Source organism: Mixophyes fleayi, chromosome 3, assembly GCF_038048845.1.
Source record: "Mixophyes fleayi isolate aMixFle1 chromosome 3, aMixFle1.hap1, whole genome shotgun sequence".
NCBI lineage: Eukaryota > Metazoa > Chordata > Amphibia > Anura > Limnodynastidae > Mixophyes > Mixophyes fleayi.
Window position 1 is genome coordinate 210,206,473 of NC_134404.1, and position 20,327 is coordinate 210,226,799.

A 20,327-nucleotide genomic window follows, 5' to 3' on the forward strand; every position below is an offset into this window, starting at 1 on the left:
CACATACCAATACAGGAACATAAGAGCTTTAACGCTTGTCGAGACCCTGTACAAATGAGAGCATCAGGCTTATTCAGGACATTTGGAGGATTATTTCATCTCAAGCATCTACTAAATAGAAGAGCCTCTGATGGTTGTTACATATCCAGGAAAGCATTTGCATTGCAAACCTACCAGACATCCTGTGAAGCTCTTGTCTACCACAAACATGGTCCCTGTACTCAAGTACTGAAGTAAGTGAATTTAATGAAAGACATCAAAGGCCTTATATACAGTGGGACATAAATGCATTTGTGTGTCGTAATTTAACTTTATGTACTTTTTGTAACTATATTTGTGCACAACTTGCACTAGTATTTTGAGCTGCACTTATCTACCACTTGCAGTCCCTTCAGGAGCATTAGAGGCATTCAGGTACAAGGGCATGGAGAAGTCAACCACGCCCCTCTGATCTGAACACGTAGTTAGGTTATGTCCAACTTGTGTGCATAATTTCTACCATGCAAGTACTAATTTCCATGTTCATTTCATTCATATTTAGTGTTGATATTTGCCTAAGTGTAATGCAACTCTAAGGACGAGTGGATTTATTTAACTTGCAACTTTAAATCACCTCTTAAATGTTGCCCTTAACAGTGCTGTGATTAGGTATTTGAACACTCGAGGAAAAGATGGCAAATATGAGACCTGCCATATTGAGCATTGGGTTTTCTTGTCAGAGTTACGCAGATGTTTTCAGAGACAACAGTAAAATAATGTATTTATAAATAAGAAACAAAAATGTTAACATCTTAAATGTTGTACACATTAAACATCTTAATTACAGGTCTCTGCATGCAATGGATGTCATTTAATACGCTACCAGTTCATTTTCACATCTAATTCTTTTGCTCCATTCAGTCTTTGTATGGCTTCTCATAATCAGAATAACATATGAAGTTCTCAGGGCCTGATTAAGGGTTCTGGACGCCCTAGGCTAATACGGCCGCAGCGCCCCCCCCCCCCCTCCTCCGAATATATAGGTGTATAGGAACACTCCTGAATATGAATGTTCAGGTGTATTCTCCAGCATTCAAATTTAGACCAGACTTGCCAACTCTCCCGCATTTTGCGGGAGACTCCCGCATTTTGCGAGAGTCTCCCGGGCTCCCGGGCGAGTGTGGCAATCCCCCGCATCTGGATAATTCTGCCCACTTCCTAGTGAAGTGGGCAGAATTAAGTCCCAAACGCCGCGATTCCCGGTGAATCGCGGCGTTTGGCCCCGCCCCCCGCTGTCAAATGACGCATTTTGCGTCATCACGTCATGGGGGCAGGTCCAAAATGACGTCACTTGGAGCCCCGCCCCCCCCCCCCCCCCCCCCCCCCCCCCGTCACGCCCACCTCCTCTGCAGGCTCCCGGATTTCACCAACAGAAAGTTGGTAAGTATGATTTAGACAGATTGTGCCATTGTCTCTTACCTGTTCTTGCTCTTCTCTCTTGCAACTTTGTTATCCTCTCGCTGGCTTCTGGAAAGTTGGCGTCCTTTTTTGAAAATGCAAAAATGTATTATAATGCAAACCCTGAATGATTAGGCCCTTTAGTTAAAACAAAACACTCCATTATGGCCAGCTAAAAGTACCCCATTGGACAGGCATATATAAGCAATATCTGAATATTTGTTGTCAATCAAATACAAACCTCTACCAGCCCCATCTGACTAATATTTAGTATTCTAGTGATTGCTGAGACCACCCATGTGACCACCACACATTCATGAGATTCTGCCCCCCAAAGCTGCTCTATTTTTTAAATACCCCCTGCAGCCATTTTCCTTAACCACAACCCCCCCCGCACAGCCATTTTCCTTAACCCCTGCTGCAGCCATTTTCTTTACCTCCCAGCCTGCATCCATCCCCCTTGCAGCTATTTTCCTTACCTCCACTCTGCTAGCTAGCTATCCCCCCCGTCACATCAAAACTCACCCAGTCACATATATCAGCCCCCCTCCTCTGCCCTCCTTCATACATATCAACCTCTCTACCTCCCTATAGATTTTCATGGCAGCCCCCCCCTCCCACCCTATAGATTTGTATGACAGTCCCCCTCTCCCTCCCTATACATATGCATGACAGTCCCCCCTCTCCCTCCCTATAGATATGCAGGGTAGTCCACCCCCCTCCCTATAGATATGCAGGGTAGTTCCCCCCCTCCCTATAGATATGCAGGGTAGTTCCCCCCCCCTTCCTATAGATATGCAGGGCAGTTCCCCCTCCCTATAGATATGCAGGGCAGTTCTCCCCCTCCCTATAGATATGCAGGGCAGTTCCCCCCCTCCTTATAGATATGCAGGGGAGTTCCCCCCCCTCCCTAAAGATATGCAGGGCAGTTCCCCCCCTCCCTATAGATATGCAGGGCAGTTCCCCCCCTCCCTATAGATATGCAGGGCAGTTCCCCCCCCTCCCTATAGATATGCAGGGCAGTTCCCCCCTCCCTATAGATATGCAGGGCAGTTCCCCCCCCTCCCTATAGATATGCAGGGCAGTTCCCCCCCTCCCTATAGATATGCAGGGCAGTTCCCCCCCCCCCTCCCTATAGATATGCAGGGCAGTCCCCCCCCCCCCCTCCCTATAGATATGCAGGGCAGTTCCCCCCCTCCCTATAGATATGCAGGGCAGTTCCCCCCCCCTCCCTATAGATATGCAGGGCAGTTCCCCCCCCTCCCTATAGATATGTACAGCAACAGGCAGCCTGGCGATTGGCTGTGTGTTGCTAACCACTGACCACCAATGCTTTTGATCGTCGAGCCCTCCACCCCCCCCGCGGTGATCCCCCCCCGTGGCGATCCCCAGCGGCGACCACCCCCCTCCCCCACCCCGAAAAAAAAAATGAATGAAGAAAAAAAAAAAAAAAATTTAAAAAAAAAAAAAATACCCACAGTGCAGCGCCCCCCGGGACCCAGCGCCCCAGGCTGCAGCCTGGTCAGCCTAGTGGTTGATCAGGCCCTGGAAGTTCTACTCTTAATATAATAAGAATCCAAATAAACATATTGTCATGTCTAAGTTTCTGACCTGACCTATAGTTACTTTCCCAGTAACCATGTTCTTCACTCTTATAACCCCATGCACAGCTACAAGATTTTTTTCAATCAGCTACCCTTCTATGGAACAATATTTATTAAACTCTCTTCAGCTTCATCAAGTTTAAAGACACACCTCCTAAAAGAAACATATCCCTTTCCTCCATAAGTGCTGTCTACATTTATTTACTACTCAGATTTTCACCCATTATCTCCATGGTCCCGTGCCCCTGCTGCAACAATGGCAGTTCCTCGACCGGCCTGTAACATGATCCTTAATTGGTCAATACTGCATAACATGTACTGTAAAACTTTTTTTTTTTTTTTTTTTGGGGGGGGGGGGCACTATAAAATGCTGACCCCCAAATCTATGGTTGTTTTACAGTGCAGACCCCCCAAATCTCTTATGGCTGCCTAAATTTCTGGTGGTATTACAGTGCGGATTTATAAAATCTCTGGTGGCTTTATAATGCAGACCTCCCCAAATCACTGGTGAATTTATTACACAAACCCCAAATCTTTGATGATTTTAACATACGTAGCCTGGATCTCTGATGGTATTTACTACACAGACCGTAGACCTGTGGTGGCTTTATAATATACAGACCCAAGATCTCTGGTAGTGGCTCAAACAAATCACTTGCCTTTCCTGCACTCCCTCGTTGTCTCTAGGGCACTGATGTAGTATGGTTTTTCTGGGATGTTGTCAAACCCGGTAGACAACTCCTGGTAGTCTAATTGTTGGATAGTCATAGCCATTCACCAATAAAAGTGTGGGGTGCTCCCAATATTTTGATTGGCGAATGGACAGCAATATCCACCAATCAGCATGCTTGGATCCATCTACTGGGTATGATGGTGCCATCACAGCTAGTAACTGTGCAGCCGCAAGACATGGAGAAGATGCTCCCTGGCTGTTCTGGGTGCAGGCCCGCAAACACTGGGTATGATGGCAGTCATCAAATTTAAAAGGCAACATAAACACCCAAAGAAGAAAACATTAAATATGCTTGGATATGGCAAGTAGCTAAAAAGTTGAAAAAATAGTTTCTGACACAAGTACATGGAAAAAATTGGGTAAATCGATCTGGTCATGGTAAAAACCCTCCATTTATTAAGTGGCTACAATAAATTTGAGTCAACAACTCCCTTGGAAACACCTACATCAGTTACAATTTTAATAAATATTCACTACATTTGATGAGAGTTTACAGTCCTTCATGTGTGTTTATAAGATTAGTTTTTAGTATAACTCCATAAAAGTTATTGTAATTTCAAAACTTGCAAAGGATCTTTTAGAAACCACAATTTCTCCCTACTATGAATCAGCAGAGGAAGAAATAACATTTAAGAGGAAATAGTAGTTTTATTTTTTATCTGATAATTTTCAAATGTTCCATATACAATAGTTGTACAGGCTGCTGGCTGACCCGGCTACAGTTTTATTGTTTCTATTTTACAGAAGCCAGTTGTTTGTTTGCAATGTATTTCCTAATGATGATAAGTTTTGTTGATCCTCTCCAGTAATTAGACATTCATCCTTCAGAAAAAAACTGTCGCTCTGAATCAGCTGCCCTTTTTCCCATTACCCAAGTAATTAGAATGTATTTGATTTTATTGCAGCAAAGCTTGAAAACAAATAATTAAAGTGAATGATACTGTGCACCAGTGCTTAGTTAGTAGAAATACAATTATTTTAGTCATTCCCCTGATTACAAATGTTGACATTAATTACCAATGAATAAAGCCATCTGATAATTCCTTTTTTTATTACATTGTGCCGTATGGTCAAATTAGTCCCAGAAAAGATCCCCTCGATTTCACCCGTGACTTGGCTATTTATCAAATGGATTAGCTAATTGTTATGGCATATATAATTCTGGCAGCAGTCCCTCTAATATTAAGCTGTTTGACAAGGCAATGTAACAGAACTGAGTTAAACCTAATAGAAAATATTCTATATTGTTTCCTAATCACATGTAATTAAACTACACCTTCCTTCTAGCTGCTGTTTTCTGACATTAGCCTGAAGTACAGTAGAATGTCCGATGGCCAAAAGGTGGCGCTGGAGAGGTCTAGTACAACCCTTACATTTAGGACCTCATAATCATCAGTTCCCTTTGGTCACAACAATAATGCAATACTTGTTCAGACATGTGGCCGCAAGAGAATTCAGAATAATAGCAAAGTTACAACAAATAGTGTGATTACATGAATTATGCATCATTGTAACCACATATGTGTTATGTGTGAAGTAAATAGTGTTTAAATCAACATTTGAAGAAAAAAAAAAACCTACAAGGTGTCAATCTACATTCTAAACATGACCATATTTCCCCGATTTCTGGAGACAATGCACGTTCAGACAGGGCTACTTTATGTCCCCAGATGTGCTCCCAATTCTCACCACACCTGGTAACTGTTCTCCAATAAGGAGCTCTGTGCATTCATTGGCGACAGTGTGTGGCTGCTCCTTCTAAAGTAAATGCTGTCAGTCAACGGCGTTGGCTGAAGGAATGTCAGTTTGAGCTCTGTGCCATTCTAGAGGGTCAAACCAAAATTTGATCGAAAGGCGGGATCACTTCCAGATCCAACATGTTAGATCGATAGCAGACATCTACCAACTGCATTTTCTGCCATGTAAGATATTGACCCTGTTGATTTCAGTAGTATCATCTGGTATAGTGGTCCATTTTAAGCCACGCAAGCTGAGATACTGGGCTTTGGCCAATATCAGCTGTGATTTTGCAGCATGTGACCATGCTTCTTTGTGTGAGCAATTGCACCTACTTTTCTGCTTAATGCTTTCCAAAGTGCACGCTCATTTCTCAGTCCTTGGAACTGCTCCTGGGGCCATGGATACACTTGAAAACATCACTTGAAAGTCCAACCTACTAATATTTTTGAACAACCACCTTCAGTCATTTAAACTTTCCTGATTTTCTCTGAAAATACTGCTTGGTTTAGGAGATATGAAATTAAGGGGTTATCGAATCTGTATTTATTATATGTGGCTCTTTTGTGTGCTCAATTATTTTATTTTATTTTACTCAAAGTGAGACAATCATAAAAAGAACAAAACACAGATAAACAGGAACAGTCAGACAAGGACTGATTAATATAGTATAAACAATATACAACAAAGACACAAAATTCTCCAAAAATGTTACATCAGTTATGGGATTGTCAGACAGGGGTTTATGATTTAATTTAGAGGGAGAGGTTGGAGATAAAGAGGGGAAAAGAGAAGGGGGGGGGGGCAGAGAGAGGGAGGTTTGAAGCCCAGGCAGTAATATCCACTTGTCTTTCATTCTTTAAATTCATTCATAATACTTGACCTGGCATGAGCGAAAGGTCAATTTGCAAGACTAGATTTTTTAATGCGGACCAGTAACTAGATCATTTGGGACATGAACACCAAATAATTAGAAAGATGAGATGAACACCCTCTCCAGCATCTCTCAGAAGAGTCAGGAATAATTTTACATAATCTGGTGGGAATCCTAGTACCATGTATATGATCATTTGTATGCATTATCCTTGATGTTTGTGCAAATAGAGCTGGACGCGCTTATTATTATTATCCTTTATTTATAAGGCGCCACAAGTTTTCCACAGCACCATACAGAATACAAACAATTGACCATACAGGGTAAACAGTACAGAACAATGAACAAGTAAAACCAAGACTTAAATAGCTCCAAGCATAGCTAGTACAGTGAAGTTGGAGGAGAAGAAATGGTAAAGAGACAGGAGGGAAGAGAGCCCTGCTCGTAAGAGCTTACATACTAAAGAGTGGGAAAACAGACTGTGGGCACAAGGGGGAGTCAGTAGAGGGGATCACGCGGAAGAGGAGTGCGTATAGGGACAGGGGAGGAGAGAGGTGAGGGGATCAAGCATGTGTCGATGTATGGAAGATGGTCAGGTGGATGGATGTAAGATGGTTAGGTTCTCAGATGGTAGGCTCTGAGAAACATAGGAGTTTTAAGTGCCCCTTTGTTTAGCAAACTGTCGAATAGAGCATGTGAGGTCATTTTAGTGAAAGGGGGCAGCCTGGGAGAAATTGTGAATTATGGCATGGGATATGGTGATCAGAGTGGAGGAGAGGAGGCGGTCATTGACCGATCGCAGGGAACGGGAGGGAGTGTGAATGGAAATGAGGTTGGATATGTATGGGGCAGTGGAGTGGGAGAGGGCCTTGTAGATGATGGTGAGGAGTTTGAAAAGGATCCTGTAGGGGAAGGGGAGCCAGTGAAGGGGAGGCAGAAGAAGAGTGACATGAAAGGAAGATAAGTCTCGCAGTCGCGTTCAGTATAGAGCGAAAGGGGGCAAGGTGGGAGCGGGGGAGGCCAGTAAGGAGGTTACAGTAGAGATTGGATGTGTGGGGTTAAAGAGAGGGAGGAATCAAGGGTGACTCTTAGGCAGTGCAGTTGGGGAACACAAGAGATGGTGGTGTTATTACGTGAGAGGGGGAGGGATCAGGGGAAGCGATGCGAAGTTGAATGTCATCCATGTATTGACAATATTGGAGGGTAGAGTATAGTAAAAAGAGTAGAGCACCAAGAACAGAGCCCTGAGGGACTCTAACAGGGAGGGCAGATGGGGGGAGGAAGAACCAGAGGTGGATACACAGAAGGAGCGGTTGGTGAGGTAAGAGGTGAACCAAGCGAGGGCAGAGCTAGAGAGGCCAAGAGAGAGAAGAGTCTGCAGTAGGAGAGGTTGGTCCACGATGTCAAAGGCCGTGGAGAGGTCCAGGAGGATGAACAGGGAAAAGTGACCCCTGAATTTACCTCTGGATCTTGGACTTGATGCTCTCCCAGATCTCAGACCACTGCTCTCTGTCTAAAAATTCCCTGATGTCGGACTCCCATGTAAGTTCATGGGGATCTCCTATTGGGGGCTCAGTTAATGTAAAATCTGCCTTAAAATCTCGAAGCCTGCATTATACCGAGTATTTCAAAAGTGGTCAAAGGTTTTAATGTTAGGTGTGAATCTTGAGATGCATGAAAATTACAAAACCAGTGTTCAATGATTTGTATTACATTTCTTAAAGTGCACCTAGAAATATGATTTTCTGCAAAATTGCAACAGAAGTGAAGTGAGAGTGGTAAATAAATCAAATTAAAAGTTCAGGACAAAAGCCACAATTTAATTAGTTTTGAAGGCCCTCCTGCAAAATAAGGAACACCTCCGTTGTGGCTCTACACCTATTTTTCCCATCTAAATGATCTTGTCCCACTTAACAAAATTTTGATGTTGCACGACGGTAAAAAAAGAAGGCACACTCATGAGCCTAATTCGTACTCGAAGAAATACCACTGATCCAACCAACTCTTTCCATTGGTGGGTGCAAGCTGTTGCACCCCTGAAGACACCTCTTTCTTGGCCCACAAATTCATGTGCTTCCCCATAAAACAAGTGCAATTGCGCAAAAGCATGTGACACCATAAAAGAGCAATTGCATTTCAGGTTAGTAAATAAGCCTTAATATATTTAAATGCATAGGGGCATATTCAATTGTTTACTTTTTCCGCCGCGGAAAAAGTAAACAGGTTATTACGGTAATTCTACTCAGATTTCATCTCGAGGCTCCCCGAGCCGCAAGGTGAAATCCAGCAAGAAAACTACCGTAATAACGGTATTTATGCGCACTATTACCATAATGACGGTAATAGTGCGCGTGCAAGATTTTTGCCGTTTTCGCCAGCAATTGAATATGCCCCATAGTGTTAACTAACTTTTTAAAGATATATTGTATTTCAGCTTGAAAGCTGTTGCCCATTCAGCGGAAAAAATGACCATTCCATCACATTTATTTTATATCCTTTTTTCACCTTTTTTTAATTTTGCAACTCAACGGATGTTTTATTTCATTAATTTTTCATTTTCTCATCGAATAATTATTTTTCTGGGCCTGGTTTTTGATCATGTCCCCATTACTCATTTCACCCGCTTGTCATACTGTTCCGTTTCTGGGATGCTGCTTCTACTTTGCTCCTTGCATGAGCTGCACTTTAATACATCCAATTTCTCTGCTAAAATATGTTTGCTGTCAGATATCTCATCCTCTGGCTATTTCTCCTGTCCATGCACTTTGTATTTCTTTTATCAAGTTATAGGATACACTTGTTCTTCAAAATGCTGTGAAAAATGTTTTGGTCAATGTATATTATAAGATGGTTTATTGTATAGAGGGAAATTTGTATACTGACAAATCTCAGGTGGGAAATAAAATACAGCAAAGCGTGTCAAGTCATTGCTTTAAAAAAATAAGTGTTCATGAAGATTTATGTCTATAGACCATAGACAGATTACAAACGCATCATATTATACAAGTCTTGCACTTTTCATAGATTCACTTACATCATATGAAACACAATTTGGGTCACAACGCTGCTTGGGCTTTATTTAAATTTACAATGTATGTGTAGCAATTAAAACTACCAGAGATCAAATTTGCTACTGAATATGTTTAAATGTATCTTTATTGCACATAAAAGGGGCTCATTTTAAGTTAAACGTAAATTGCGTTTTTGGCGTTGTGACACGATGGACCGCCTATGCCACCCTGGGCTTACTTTGCCACAGTCCCCTTTCGTTATACGGATTACGCCACTCCTGCCGCAGATTACGCCACTCCTGCCGCAGTGGGAGGGGCCTGCTGCCACCACTGGACTCCTATTCCGGCATCCAGAACCGGGTTTCTTCTGGGTACTGACGCTGCAAGCGTATCTCGTTGCTGGTGTAAATGGGCTGGTACTCCTGACCTTTTACTATCGATCAAGGAAACTGTGGATGGATCCCCCCTGGCCTATCACACTGATCTCAGGATGTAATTTAGTTTTGCATCTAACACAATTTAACTTCCACTTCACCCTGATTTCTTCAGATGTTCTGTCTCCATTGTTTAGAGTTCCTGTCTGTCTAACAGGAGCTGAATTCAGGTAACGGCCCTCTGTTGTGCATGCAAGTGTTGGTCACTCACATTGAATAGATTTAATTAGCCTTAATAAAGACATCCTCTAGACTACACAACAGACTTACAAATGCTTATCAGAAATCAAACATATACTTTAGACATGAATGCATTTCCAAAGACAAGTACAGCAAAGCATTTTCTTGCACCAAGATATGCAAAAGGCTTTCAAAACAAAGACTAATTGTATCAGGTATACATCAGAAATAAAGTATTTGCTTTTGAAAGGTTAAAGCAGAAAAAACTAATTTTCTACCCTGGTCTCAGAAATAATGATTTCCTATCTCACAATATACACAATATCAAAAATAAGTGCATGTGCAATTATATAAATAAGTGCCCTGCGCTATGTCCTTAAATAAATTTATACCAAAAGTTATTTATCAGTGATCCAGTCACACCCATCCCCCCCTTGTCTACGCGGAAACCAGGGTGCTATGTCCGACGATTTGGCTCCTGGTCCGCCGTCTCTTAGGGTTACCGGAGGTGACCTGGATGTTCTGGCTCTTCTGCCAAGACAGTCCATCCGCATTTCTGTGAGCCTTTCCTTGCTGGTTAATTATGTCAAAGTCATAAAATTGAAGTGCAAGGCTCTAGCGCAACAAAAGGCCATTTTCCTCTGAGGTGTGTTGCAGCCACTTTAATGGATTATGATCAGTCACCACAGTAGAATGTCGTCCATAGAAATAAGGTTGACACTTTTTCACTGCCCATACAATGGTCAAACATCCCTTCTCAATTGTGGAATACTCCACCTCCTGAATTAGCAGTTTTCTGCTGAAATAGGTCACAGGGCAGGACCACCTTAACTACTTCATAGGCCCCCGGGCAATGCAGTGCACCGGGCCCCTAAAAAAATAAAAATTATATATATATATATATATATATATATATATATATATACACACACACATACATTATATATATATATATATATATATATATATATATTTATATTAGTGTGTGTGTGCGTGTAAAAAAAATATATATGTATGTAAAAAAAAAGTGATTATATATATAATCACTTTTTTTTTTACATATATATATATAGGGGCCCACTTAACTTACCTTAAGTCCGATCCCCTTCTCCTTTTTTCTGCGCCGCTGAGTCTCTTCTGCGCTCTTCTGTGCTGTGCTCGCAGTGAATGTTGGGTGTGACATCACGCCCAGCATTCACTGCGAGCACAGCACGGAAGAGGGGACCAGGGATGGAGCTGGATCGCCGCTGACATGACCGCAAGGTAAGTATTTTCATTTTTAATTTTTTTTCAGGATTTTTTTTTTTTACAGAGCTGCCTCAGACGGGCCCCCTTGCCCACAGGGCCTCCAGGCATCTGCCCATTGTGCCCAATGGAAGAGATGGCCCTGCCACAGGGTGCTCCTGCCCATCTGGCCCCACCTGGCTAAGTACTTCTCCCAGTCCATACTATGACGCGTCAGTTTGCACAATAAAATCCTTGTTATAATTAGGCACCAACAGTACAAGAGCATGAACCAGGGCTTCCTTTAACAACTGAAATGCCAGTTCGCAAGCGGGTGTCCAGTCAACTACTTTGGGGAGTTTTTTCTTAGTGAGATCTGTCAGGGGTTTCACTACAGTGCTAAAGTCTGGGACAAAGATCTGTAATCCCCTGCAGTCGTTAAGAATGTAACATGTACATGTAAGGGGGTCGTGGGCTGGGGCCAGTTTTGGATTGTCTCTACCTTAGCTGGTTCTGACTTAACTCTTCCTCCCCCCACACGATCACCCAGGTACTGTACCTCTGACATCCCCATCCAGCACTTCTCTGCCCTTACAGTCAAACATGCCCACCCAATGTTCCCTACACCAGGCCAATTTGCTCCAGATTATCTTTCCAAATCTTGCTGAAATTGGAAATGTCCTCTAGGTAACCTTGAACTCTGCCTAACTCATCTACAGAAGCATTAATACAGGGCAAGGGATAGGTGTCAGACATGGGCACAATCAAGGGAAGTACTATGTCCACAGCCACTCGCTGGAAAGGTTCCCCAATTATTGGCAAGGATCTGAGGGGAGCCCAAGATGCTGACACACATCACAGGACTTACAGTAGGCCCGGACGCCATCCAACATTTCAGGCCAGAAAAAGTTCTGTGTCAGGAGCTTCAGTGTTCGGTCTCTTCCCTGGTGTCCTTCCATAGGGATTTCATGGGCAACTGATATTAGTTGCGCATGAAAGCCCCGTGGTACCACCAGTTGAACTTGTTCCCAGACTGGTCTATCCCCATCTAACTTCCTAGCTACACGGTACAACAACACTTTATGCTAGGTCACACTCCCTACTTCCCTCACTAGAAGGCTGCCGCCAACCTGGTGCCTCATGCCTTCCAATGAGGGATCAGAGAGCTGCACTGCCCTGAACTCTTCCCTGCAGCCCTCACTATCGTCTAAGTCAGGATATGCTGCAGGGGGAGGTCTATGCTAGGGTGACTAGGGTCAGATAAAGTGGGGTCAGTCAAAGGGGTGTCACTGTGGTCAGCTGTACTCACCAGTAGAGCTGGCATACTGCTAGGGAGAGGAGCATCACTGGGCACCCCCATAAGATCAGGTTGATAAGAGACAACATCCTCTGTGTTGCTGGGGGACATAGTCTTTCCACAGGCAAAGGGCTGGCTGTTTCCTGAAGAAATAGCAGATGTGGTCTTTTCTTCTGGGCTGGCTTAAGCTGTGGTTGCAGATGATGACTGTTGTCTATCAGCTATGGTCTTTTCCTCTGGGCTGGGCTGTGCAGGTGTAGATCCTGAAGACTGTATGTTAGCAGCTTGGCTCCGGGTAATAGAGTTAAGAAATGCGGTCACAATTCCACTCCCAACATCGTTGCCCAAAATCACATCAGTTGGGAGGCCATCCAAAACAACATCTCGCAACTCCTGACAATCTCCCCAGTCCAGATACACCCTTGCTACAGGCACTTCTTTTTCCAGTCCATCTGCCACTGTAACTTTGGCAGTGCAATCCTACAATACGACAGTAGGATCAATAAGATGGGGACTCACAACAGTAATTGAGGCCCCTGAGTCTCTCAGTCCTTCCCCCTGCAGGGGTCCCACTTGGACCGGCTGCAGGTTTCTTCACATATTTTTAGTGGGTCTTTTGAACACACAGGTCTCTCTCTCTGCTAAGTCACCTTCAGACATGCCACACTCCATTGGGCTAGCAGGGGTTGAAACCGTCTCTAATGGCTCCTCTTCGCCAGTTAAGCAAGTCAGCTGGGCCCCAGGACTTGGATTAGGGGCACGAGTCTGGGGTGCTGGGGCTGTGGGACAGTCCATCCTTAAATGACTGGTTTTCCCACAGTTGTAGCACTTCTTCTCCAGCTTTGGCTCCAGTGGTCTCTGATAACGCCCAGGGACAGGGCGGGGTGGTGGCTGGCGAATGGTACCCGAAGGGTTAGGTACTTGCTTTTGGGGGTGAGAAGAAGAGGGGTGTCCCCCTGATTGTACAGCCCTTTGGTGTTGGCTGTCAACGTGGCACTTCTGCCAGTGTGGCCTCACTGCCACATACTGATCCGCCAGCTGTGCGGCTGCTTACATGGTGCCTGGCTTCCAGTTCAGCACCCATTCTGTCACCTCCGGTGAGCACCGTCGGTGAAACTGCTCTTGGCACATCAAGTCTATTACTCCCGCAGCAGGTTGGCAAACTCCTCATAAGTGGAGTGGAAGTCCTTTATAAAGTCCTGGAACTTCAGACGATAGGTCCCTGGGGTAATAGTGTACCATTTAAGGAGTGCCCTTTTCACTATATCATAGTCTGCACAGTCCTTTGTGGGCACCCCATGGTAGGCCTTCACTGCACGTCCTTGCAGTGTGGGCACAAGATGCTTAGCCCATAACTCTCTGGGAACAGCGTATCGCCTGCAGGTCCTTTCAAATGCCTGCAGGTGTTCATCAATATTCCCAATACAGTCCTCAAATTTAGGGCAAGGTAGAAATGATAGTCCTGATACTCTAGGGGGTGCTTCCCCCCTAGGCTGCATGGCTGGTGCACTTCCCTCTTGGTGCCACTCAGCTGCAGATGCGTTGTCCCCTAAGGCCGCCAGCTGGATGTTTAGCCTGGCAGCCCTGCGCTCATCATATGATAGTGGGGCTGGTTGTGCGGGTGAAGTCTGCTGGGTAGAGGTCTCTCCAGGCTGTTGATCAGGGATCTCTGCTGTCTGGGTGTCTGGGGTACCATGCTGTCGGTGCCATTCCCTCAGCGCCTCTCTCATCTCTGCCCTGCTTGGCGAATAGCTGATGTCAATGCCCTTGGCACTGCACAGAGTCTCTATATCTGCCCTGGACACGTTGGTGTAATCAGACATCCATTGCGTTCTCCTGGCTGCAGTTATTCCTCTCCTGAATAACTCCGCTCACCTGATTGGTTCATGAAAAGCTGCCTGTGGTTATCCCAGCGCTTGCCACCAGAAATCTGTGACAGGATGGACCGCCTATGCCACCCTGACTGTTGTTGCTGGGAACTGGCTGGGCTTACTTTGCCACGGTCCCCTTTCATTATTCCTAATATGTCCCTGCTGCTGCAGTGGGAGGGGCCTGCTGTCACCACTGGACTCCTATACCGGCATCCAGAACCAGGTTTCTACTAGGTACTGAAGCTGCAAGCGTATCTCATTGCTGGTGTACCTGGGCTGGTACTCCTGACCTCTTACTATGGATCAGGGAAGCTGTGGTTGGAACCCCCCTGGCCTATCACACTGACCAGGGCTACATGGGTAGCAGGCAGAGAGGTGGTACCGGAAAGCTTGGGTCCAAACCTCAGACAGCTGGAGAACGGATTACATTTTAGGTCTAATCTGCAGGTCACAGGAATACAGCAATATTGAAGATTTTTTCAAGCAGGTCTTTGAAGTAAGATGTTTATATGCTCTCACTGGTTAGAGGTACCAGTGATCAAGTCAGATGTTGAAATCAGAAGAATACAATACATGCTCAAACAGCTCACCTTTTTATACAGTTCTGACATAACTACTAGCAGGAGTAAGCCAGCCCCTTGGACCTATCTGGCTCCAACCCATCTAGAATATTCCCTCAAATCTCAGGATGTAATCTAATTTTGCATCTAACAATTGAACTCCCATATCAACTTGATTTCCATCAGATCTCAGGATGTAATCTAGTTTTGCATCTAACACAATTTAACTTCCACTTCACCCTGATTTCTTCAGATGTTCTGCCTCCATTGTTTAGAGTTCCTGTCTCTCTAACACGAGCTGCATTCAGGTAACGGCCCCCTGTTGTGCATTCAAGTGTTGGTTACTTACATTGAATAGATTTAATTAGCCTTAATGAGGACATCCTCTAGACTTCACAACAGACTTACAAATGCTTATCAGAAATCAAACATATACTTTAGACATGAATGCATTTCCAAAACCAGGTACAACAAAGCATTTTCTTGCATCAAGATATGCAAAAGGCATTCAAAACAAAGACTTATTGTATCAGGTACACATCAGAAATCAGGTATTTGCTTTTGAAAAGTTAAAACAGAAAAAACAAATTTTCTACCCTGGTCTCAGAAATAACGATTTCCTATCTCACAATATACACACTATCAAAAATAAATGCACGTGCAATTATATAAATAAGTGCCCTGCGCTATTTCCTTTAAATAAATTTATACCAAAAGTTATTTATCAGTGATCCAGTCACAGGCGTATAATATTCTTTCTTACTTATGGGTAAGCACACAAAGCACAAGTTCCGAAAATAGTGGTGTGTGCGTGTGCTCAGATGTAAAAGAGCGTATTATATTCCAGAAACACAATTTGCGTTCACCATAACATGAACCCCTAAGAGTTCAGTTGCATTGCAATAGCCAAACTGAGCAAGTCAGCCAAGAATATGTTGACCTTTAAAGCTTATTGACATAATTGGGTCCTCATGTAGAGTCGGATGTAAGTTTGATTCGTAAGTGCAAAAAGCGTTTTTGGCAACTTTGCATGCGCAGTAGCAAAGAAACTGTCAGTCTGCTCTCAGACTGAGACATATCTCTTCCTGGCACTTCTCTACGCATAGAGTGGCGGAATGGGGAGGTAGTGGGCGAGTCTAGCAAAGTAAATGCATGTTCATGCTCTATATGTGCTATACTCAGGGGCGGATCCAGAAGTTAATTGTACCGGGGGCAATTTAGGGGGAGGGTGATTTAACCCCACCCCCTTTTTGACACCTAAGGCTGCTGACGGCTGCACACTATGTGCAGATCCGTTCAGCAGAGAGAGTTAGGGAGAGAGTCCTGCCCGGCTGCTCTGATTGTGTCAATCAGACAATATCGGACAATATAAGGTCTATTCTTGAATAGGAATCGTGGACAGTCGAATAGTATGTGTATTCTCTTGGACTGGGGGAATTGACTCGCCAGTATAGTCCATATTCTGCCAATAATTTATGAAAATGCAATTGATGACACTGAATTGCATACATTTTTGTCTGGCTTATTTTCACTTAAAGGATCTACTTGTACAGCAATTTAAGGTAAGGAATTTGTCTTGAAATTGGTGTGTAAAGCGATACTATAGTCACTTCATCTTCTAACACTCCCATGCTTATCCTCTAGTTTAGTTAAGAGGGCAAAGGAAACAAGCATGCTAAATAGAATACCTACATCATTCCTTTTAAAGGGACCATTAACCGTGTAACACATGGAAAATCTATTGACCTTAAAGAGGGTAGGATCTTGAGAAGAGAAATGTGTTTCCTAGTATTCCTAGTTTCCTTAGTATAGTCAATGTAGCAAACTGCAGTTTGGAAATGTTCTTTTGAAAAGAAGAAACTCACTTTTCGTAGCGTGGTTTTGATCTCTCACCCTCTAGAGTTTCTCGACAGATGTCGTTTCATCAGAAGCAGGAAGCAGGATCCTGCTTCTGATGAAACGACATCGTCGAGAAACGCGTCAAGATTTTACATTTATAACTTTGAAAGTTTTTCTTGAAAATCTAGAGACCCCGGGGATCTCACTAGCGGATATCTGGTTTGTTTGTATCTCATGCGGACTGACGGACGAAACAACGGCTTTTCCATTCAAAGTTTTTTGCATCTATTTCCAACAATCGTCTGAGGACGCTCTGGAAGATGAAACTTTGAGGTTATATTACGCTAAGCTTCAGTGAGCCGCAATAACCGTCTGAGGACACTCTAGAGGGTGAGAGATCAAAACCACGCTACGAAAAGTGAGTTTCTTCTTTTCAAAAGAACATTTCCAAACTGCAGTTTGCTACATTGACTATACTAAGCGCTCTTCTTATACTGAAGATGGTGATCTAATTGTATCAAATTTCACCAGAAGAGATCCAGCTTGTATTAAGATCAAGGGTGCACTGCCCCCTTTTTTCTTTTCAAACCATTGATATTGTGTTTCTTTCCCTGGTGGTCTCTCATGCGGAGATGATGCCGGTTTGATAAATTATACCATTGCATAAACGGCAATGTGAGAACTCATATATGGTGTTTGCTATACCATCTGGACATGTATTTCAGCAAGAGTCTAACATGATACTCTACACTATATGAGTTCCTAACAAGTTGTGTCATCCCCACTTTCATTCAATTCATCTATGGAGTTTATTGACTTTTATTAATATTGGTTGTCATTTCAAATAACTGTCCGAGTGCTCATAGCTGATAGTGCTGTGATTTTTTACCTGCTCTACCCAAGGTATAGGAGCCTTTTTGTTAAAATCCCTATTTAGGGAATATATGTTCCTGGTGTATGTTTATAACAATAAATGTCAATAATTTTTTAATCAAGTAATTACTAGCGCCTCTATATCTGTTTTATGTCTATTTGTCTTTTGGTCTAGGTTTGCATCCTAGCGTTCAGGGGCAGCTGTAATTATCTTATAGGTCCTATCTAGCGCCCTAATATTATTTGTACAAGTGTTTCCTACAAGACAACAATATCAGCCCTGTGTTTATGGAAAGTGGTAAGAGCCAATCTACTTTTGGTTTTGGAGTTAAGTTCCCAAACATTCGAAGAAAAAATTGTGACCATGGACGTATCAGAAGTGTAGGATAGTACATATGCAGTGGGATATGGAGATGGTTAGGGCATGTGTCCCTAGAGTAACTAAAGAAAAGGGAAACGAGGGGAAAAGAAAAACCATGAGAAAAGGGGAAGGGGAAACAGAAATATGCAGAGGAATGGAGCTATAGCATTTGCCATAAGAGGGATGGGTGTGGTAACATTTTTAACATGTGAGGGGTGGTTGAGGAGAACACCACCCATGCAACAAAATGAATAACACAACATTTGCTAGGTAAATGAGATAATAAAGCTTATATATAACAAACATGCATCAGCAGGGGACTAATTAGTTTGTCTCTAATATGATACAGTAAAACTATAACCTAATCTGTTGATCAAAGAGATAAAGAAAAATAACTCATAGGTGAGCAATCAATCTTTGCAAACAGAAATGTAGTAGAACTATTTGAAAATACTATAGCATGCACTCAAGCTTTGCTGAGTGAAGTTCCTGTAATAGGATAAAGATACATAAGAATAATATACTTATTATAGTCCAAATAGGGCTGACAAAAAAGTCCCATACAGAATCATACATTTCCTACTCTGGTCCACTCAGTATGAGGATAAGTCCCCTGCCCAGAAGAGCCAGGATGGAGAGGAACTTGCCATTATTCCAAAAGTTTGGTACCTGCTTCGAGGGATGATATAATATAGGTAGAACCTTTGTGTTTGACAAGCAGCTTAACGGGAAATCCCCAGTGATAGGAAATATAATGCAACCAGAGAGCTGTCATGATCGGTTGCAGCGTATGCCTCTTGTTGATTGTAGTCAAGTGGAGACCAGAACATAATCTTGTTATCAGGGATTCTGGCAGCTGTTAGGATATTCTCTTTACCATGGAAGAAGTGGACCCAGAGAAGGGTCCACTTCTGTCTGTGGTCGAGGCAAATGATGGATGCATTCTTTGTCGCCTGTAGTAGGCAAAAATTTGCGAAACGAGTATAGGACATATTCTTGTAAATCAGAGTTATTGACAGAGTTATGAATTCCCTGGATTTTGCTATTGTTTCTCCAAAATTGGTCCTCTAGGAGACTTCACTTTGTAGATGGTTGTGGGAAGAGATGAGATTATTGTGTGGGGTCAAGAGTTCCTCCATTTTAGTTTTCAAGTGGTCTGTTTGATCAACCAATTCCGAGATGTCAGATTGCAGTCCCTGACCATCAATCTCCTTTAACTTGCGAAATCGGTTCACAAGCAGTCAGCATTTGATATAATGTACAGTAAAAGGACCATCCAACTTGAGCCCAAGGTCAAGGTGCAGAGCAGCGTCTGCTGTGAGGCGGCAGCAGAAGGGATTTTGATTGGGTCTTGTCCCATTTACTAGGGAAAGGTCCCTCGTTGCTCCGTAGTCATGGTAGGAAACATATTGGAGGAGTGAGCTTGATTGGTTTTTACTTTTGAAGAGGCATAATAAGGTAAAGTTATACGTTGACAGTCTGTTGTTACAGGAGTTACCAAAAAGTCCTGGATGGAAGGAAATTTACAAGAAGTGTTGAATGGGTGGTTGGCATAGTTTAGTTATTCATTGACACATTGTAGATGCCAGACATATCCTCTACGAGGAGCTCCATCAGATAGCACTGATGGAGCTCCTCCTAGAAGATATGTTCCAGTAGCCAGTGAGGGCCTAAGGCAGATATAGAGAGATTACACCACTATAGACAGAAAGTGGACAGTGCCCCTTTATTGTATAAGCAGGTGGGTGTTCAAACAACCCTTTTAAAATAAAAAAAGAGAGGACCATATGCACCATGCAGTTTAGCCTTCAGGCTTGGGGCAGGTTACAAGTAAGACCTATGGAAGGACACTACTCAGAGTGCCAGTGGCAGGACTGGTGCAGAGAGCCAGTTCAGGATAGCTGTATACAAAAAGAGGAAGTCCCCACGTGTATTCACAGAGAATGTGGGAGCTCTGTTGGGCCTTTTGGCATACCCGTGGTGCACAGTCTGTGGTTGTGAATGCTGTTGGAGCCGAGAGAGAGATTCTGGCATCCTGACAGTGGGTCTGTAGTGCAGAAAAGGGGATAAAATCTGGTCATCTGTGGCTGCCCAAAGGGCATGTGCAGAGTCTTGCACAGTCGGAATGCGTTTCTCAAGGGAGGAACGGAGCCCCAGGCAGAGGATCTGTGTGTCAAAAGGAGATCACTCTGGAGACTGAAGTTTGTCACCAGTGGACACCTTCCAGGTAAGTAACGTGGTGATGAGCAATACACGAGGGTCCCACAATAATATACAGGCAGGTCATTGAAC

The 20,327-nt window shown here is 43.5% G+C and overlaps 1 protein-coding gene across 1 annotated transcript in view; it reads left to right on the plus strand.

The window, feature by feature from the left end:
* LOC142144348 (enoyl-[acyl-carrier-protein] reductase, mitochondrial-like) overlaps nt 1-20,327 on the plus strand; it is an 86,438-nt gene continuing 66,111 nt past the window's right edge. Inside the window, exon 1 of the mRNA XM_075203057.1 lies at nt 1-233. Coding sequence (XP_075059158.1) covers nt 55-233 — 179 coding nt within the window. The 5' untranslated portion in view covers nt 1-54. The remainder of the gene's footprint in view (nt 234-20,327) is intronic.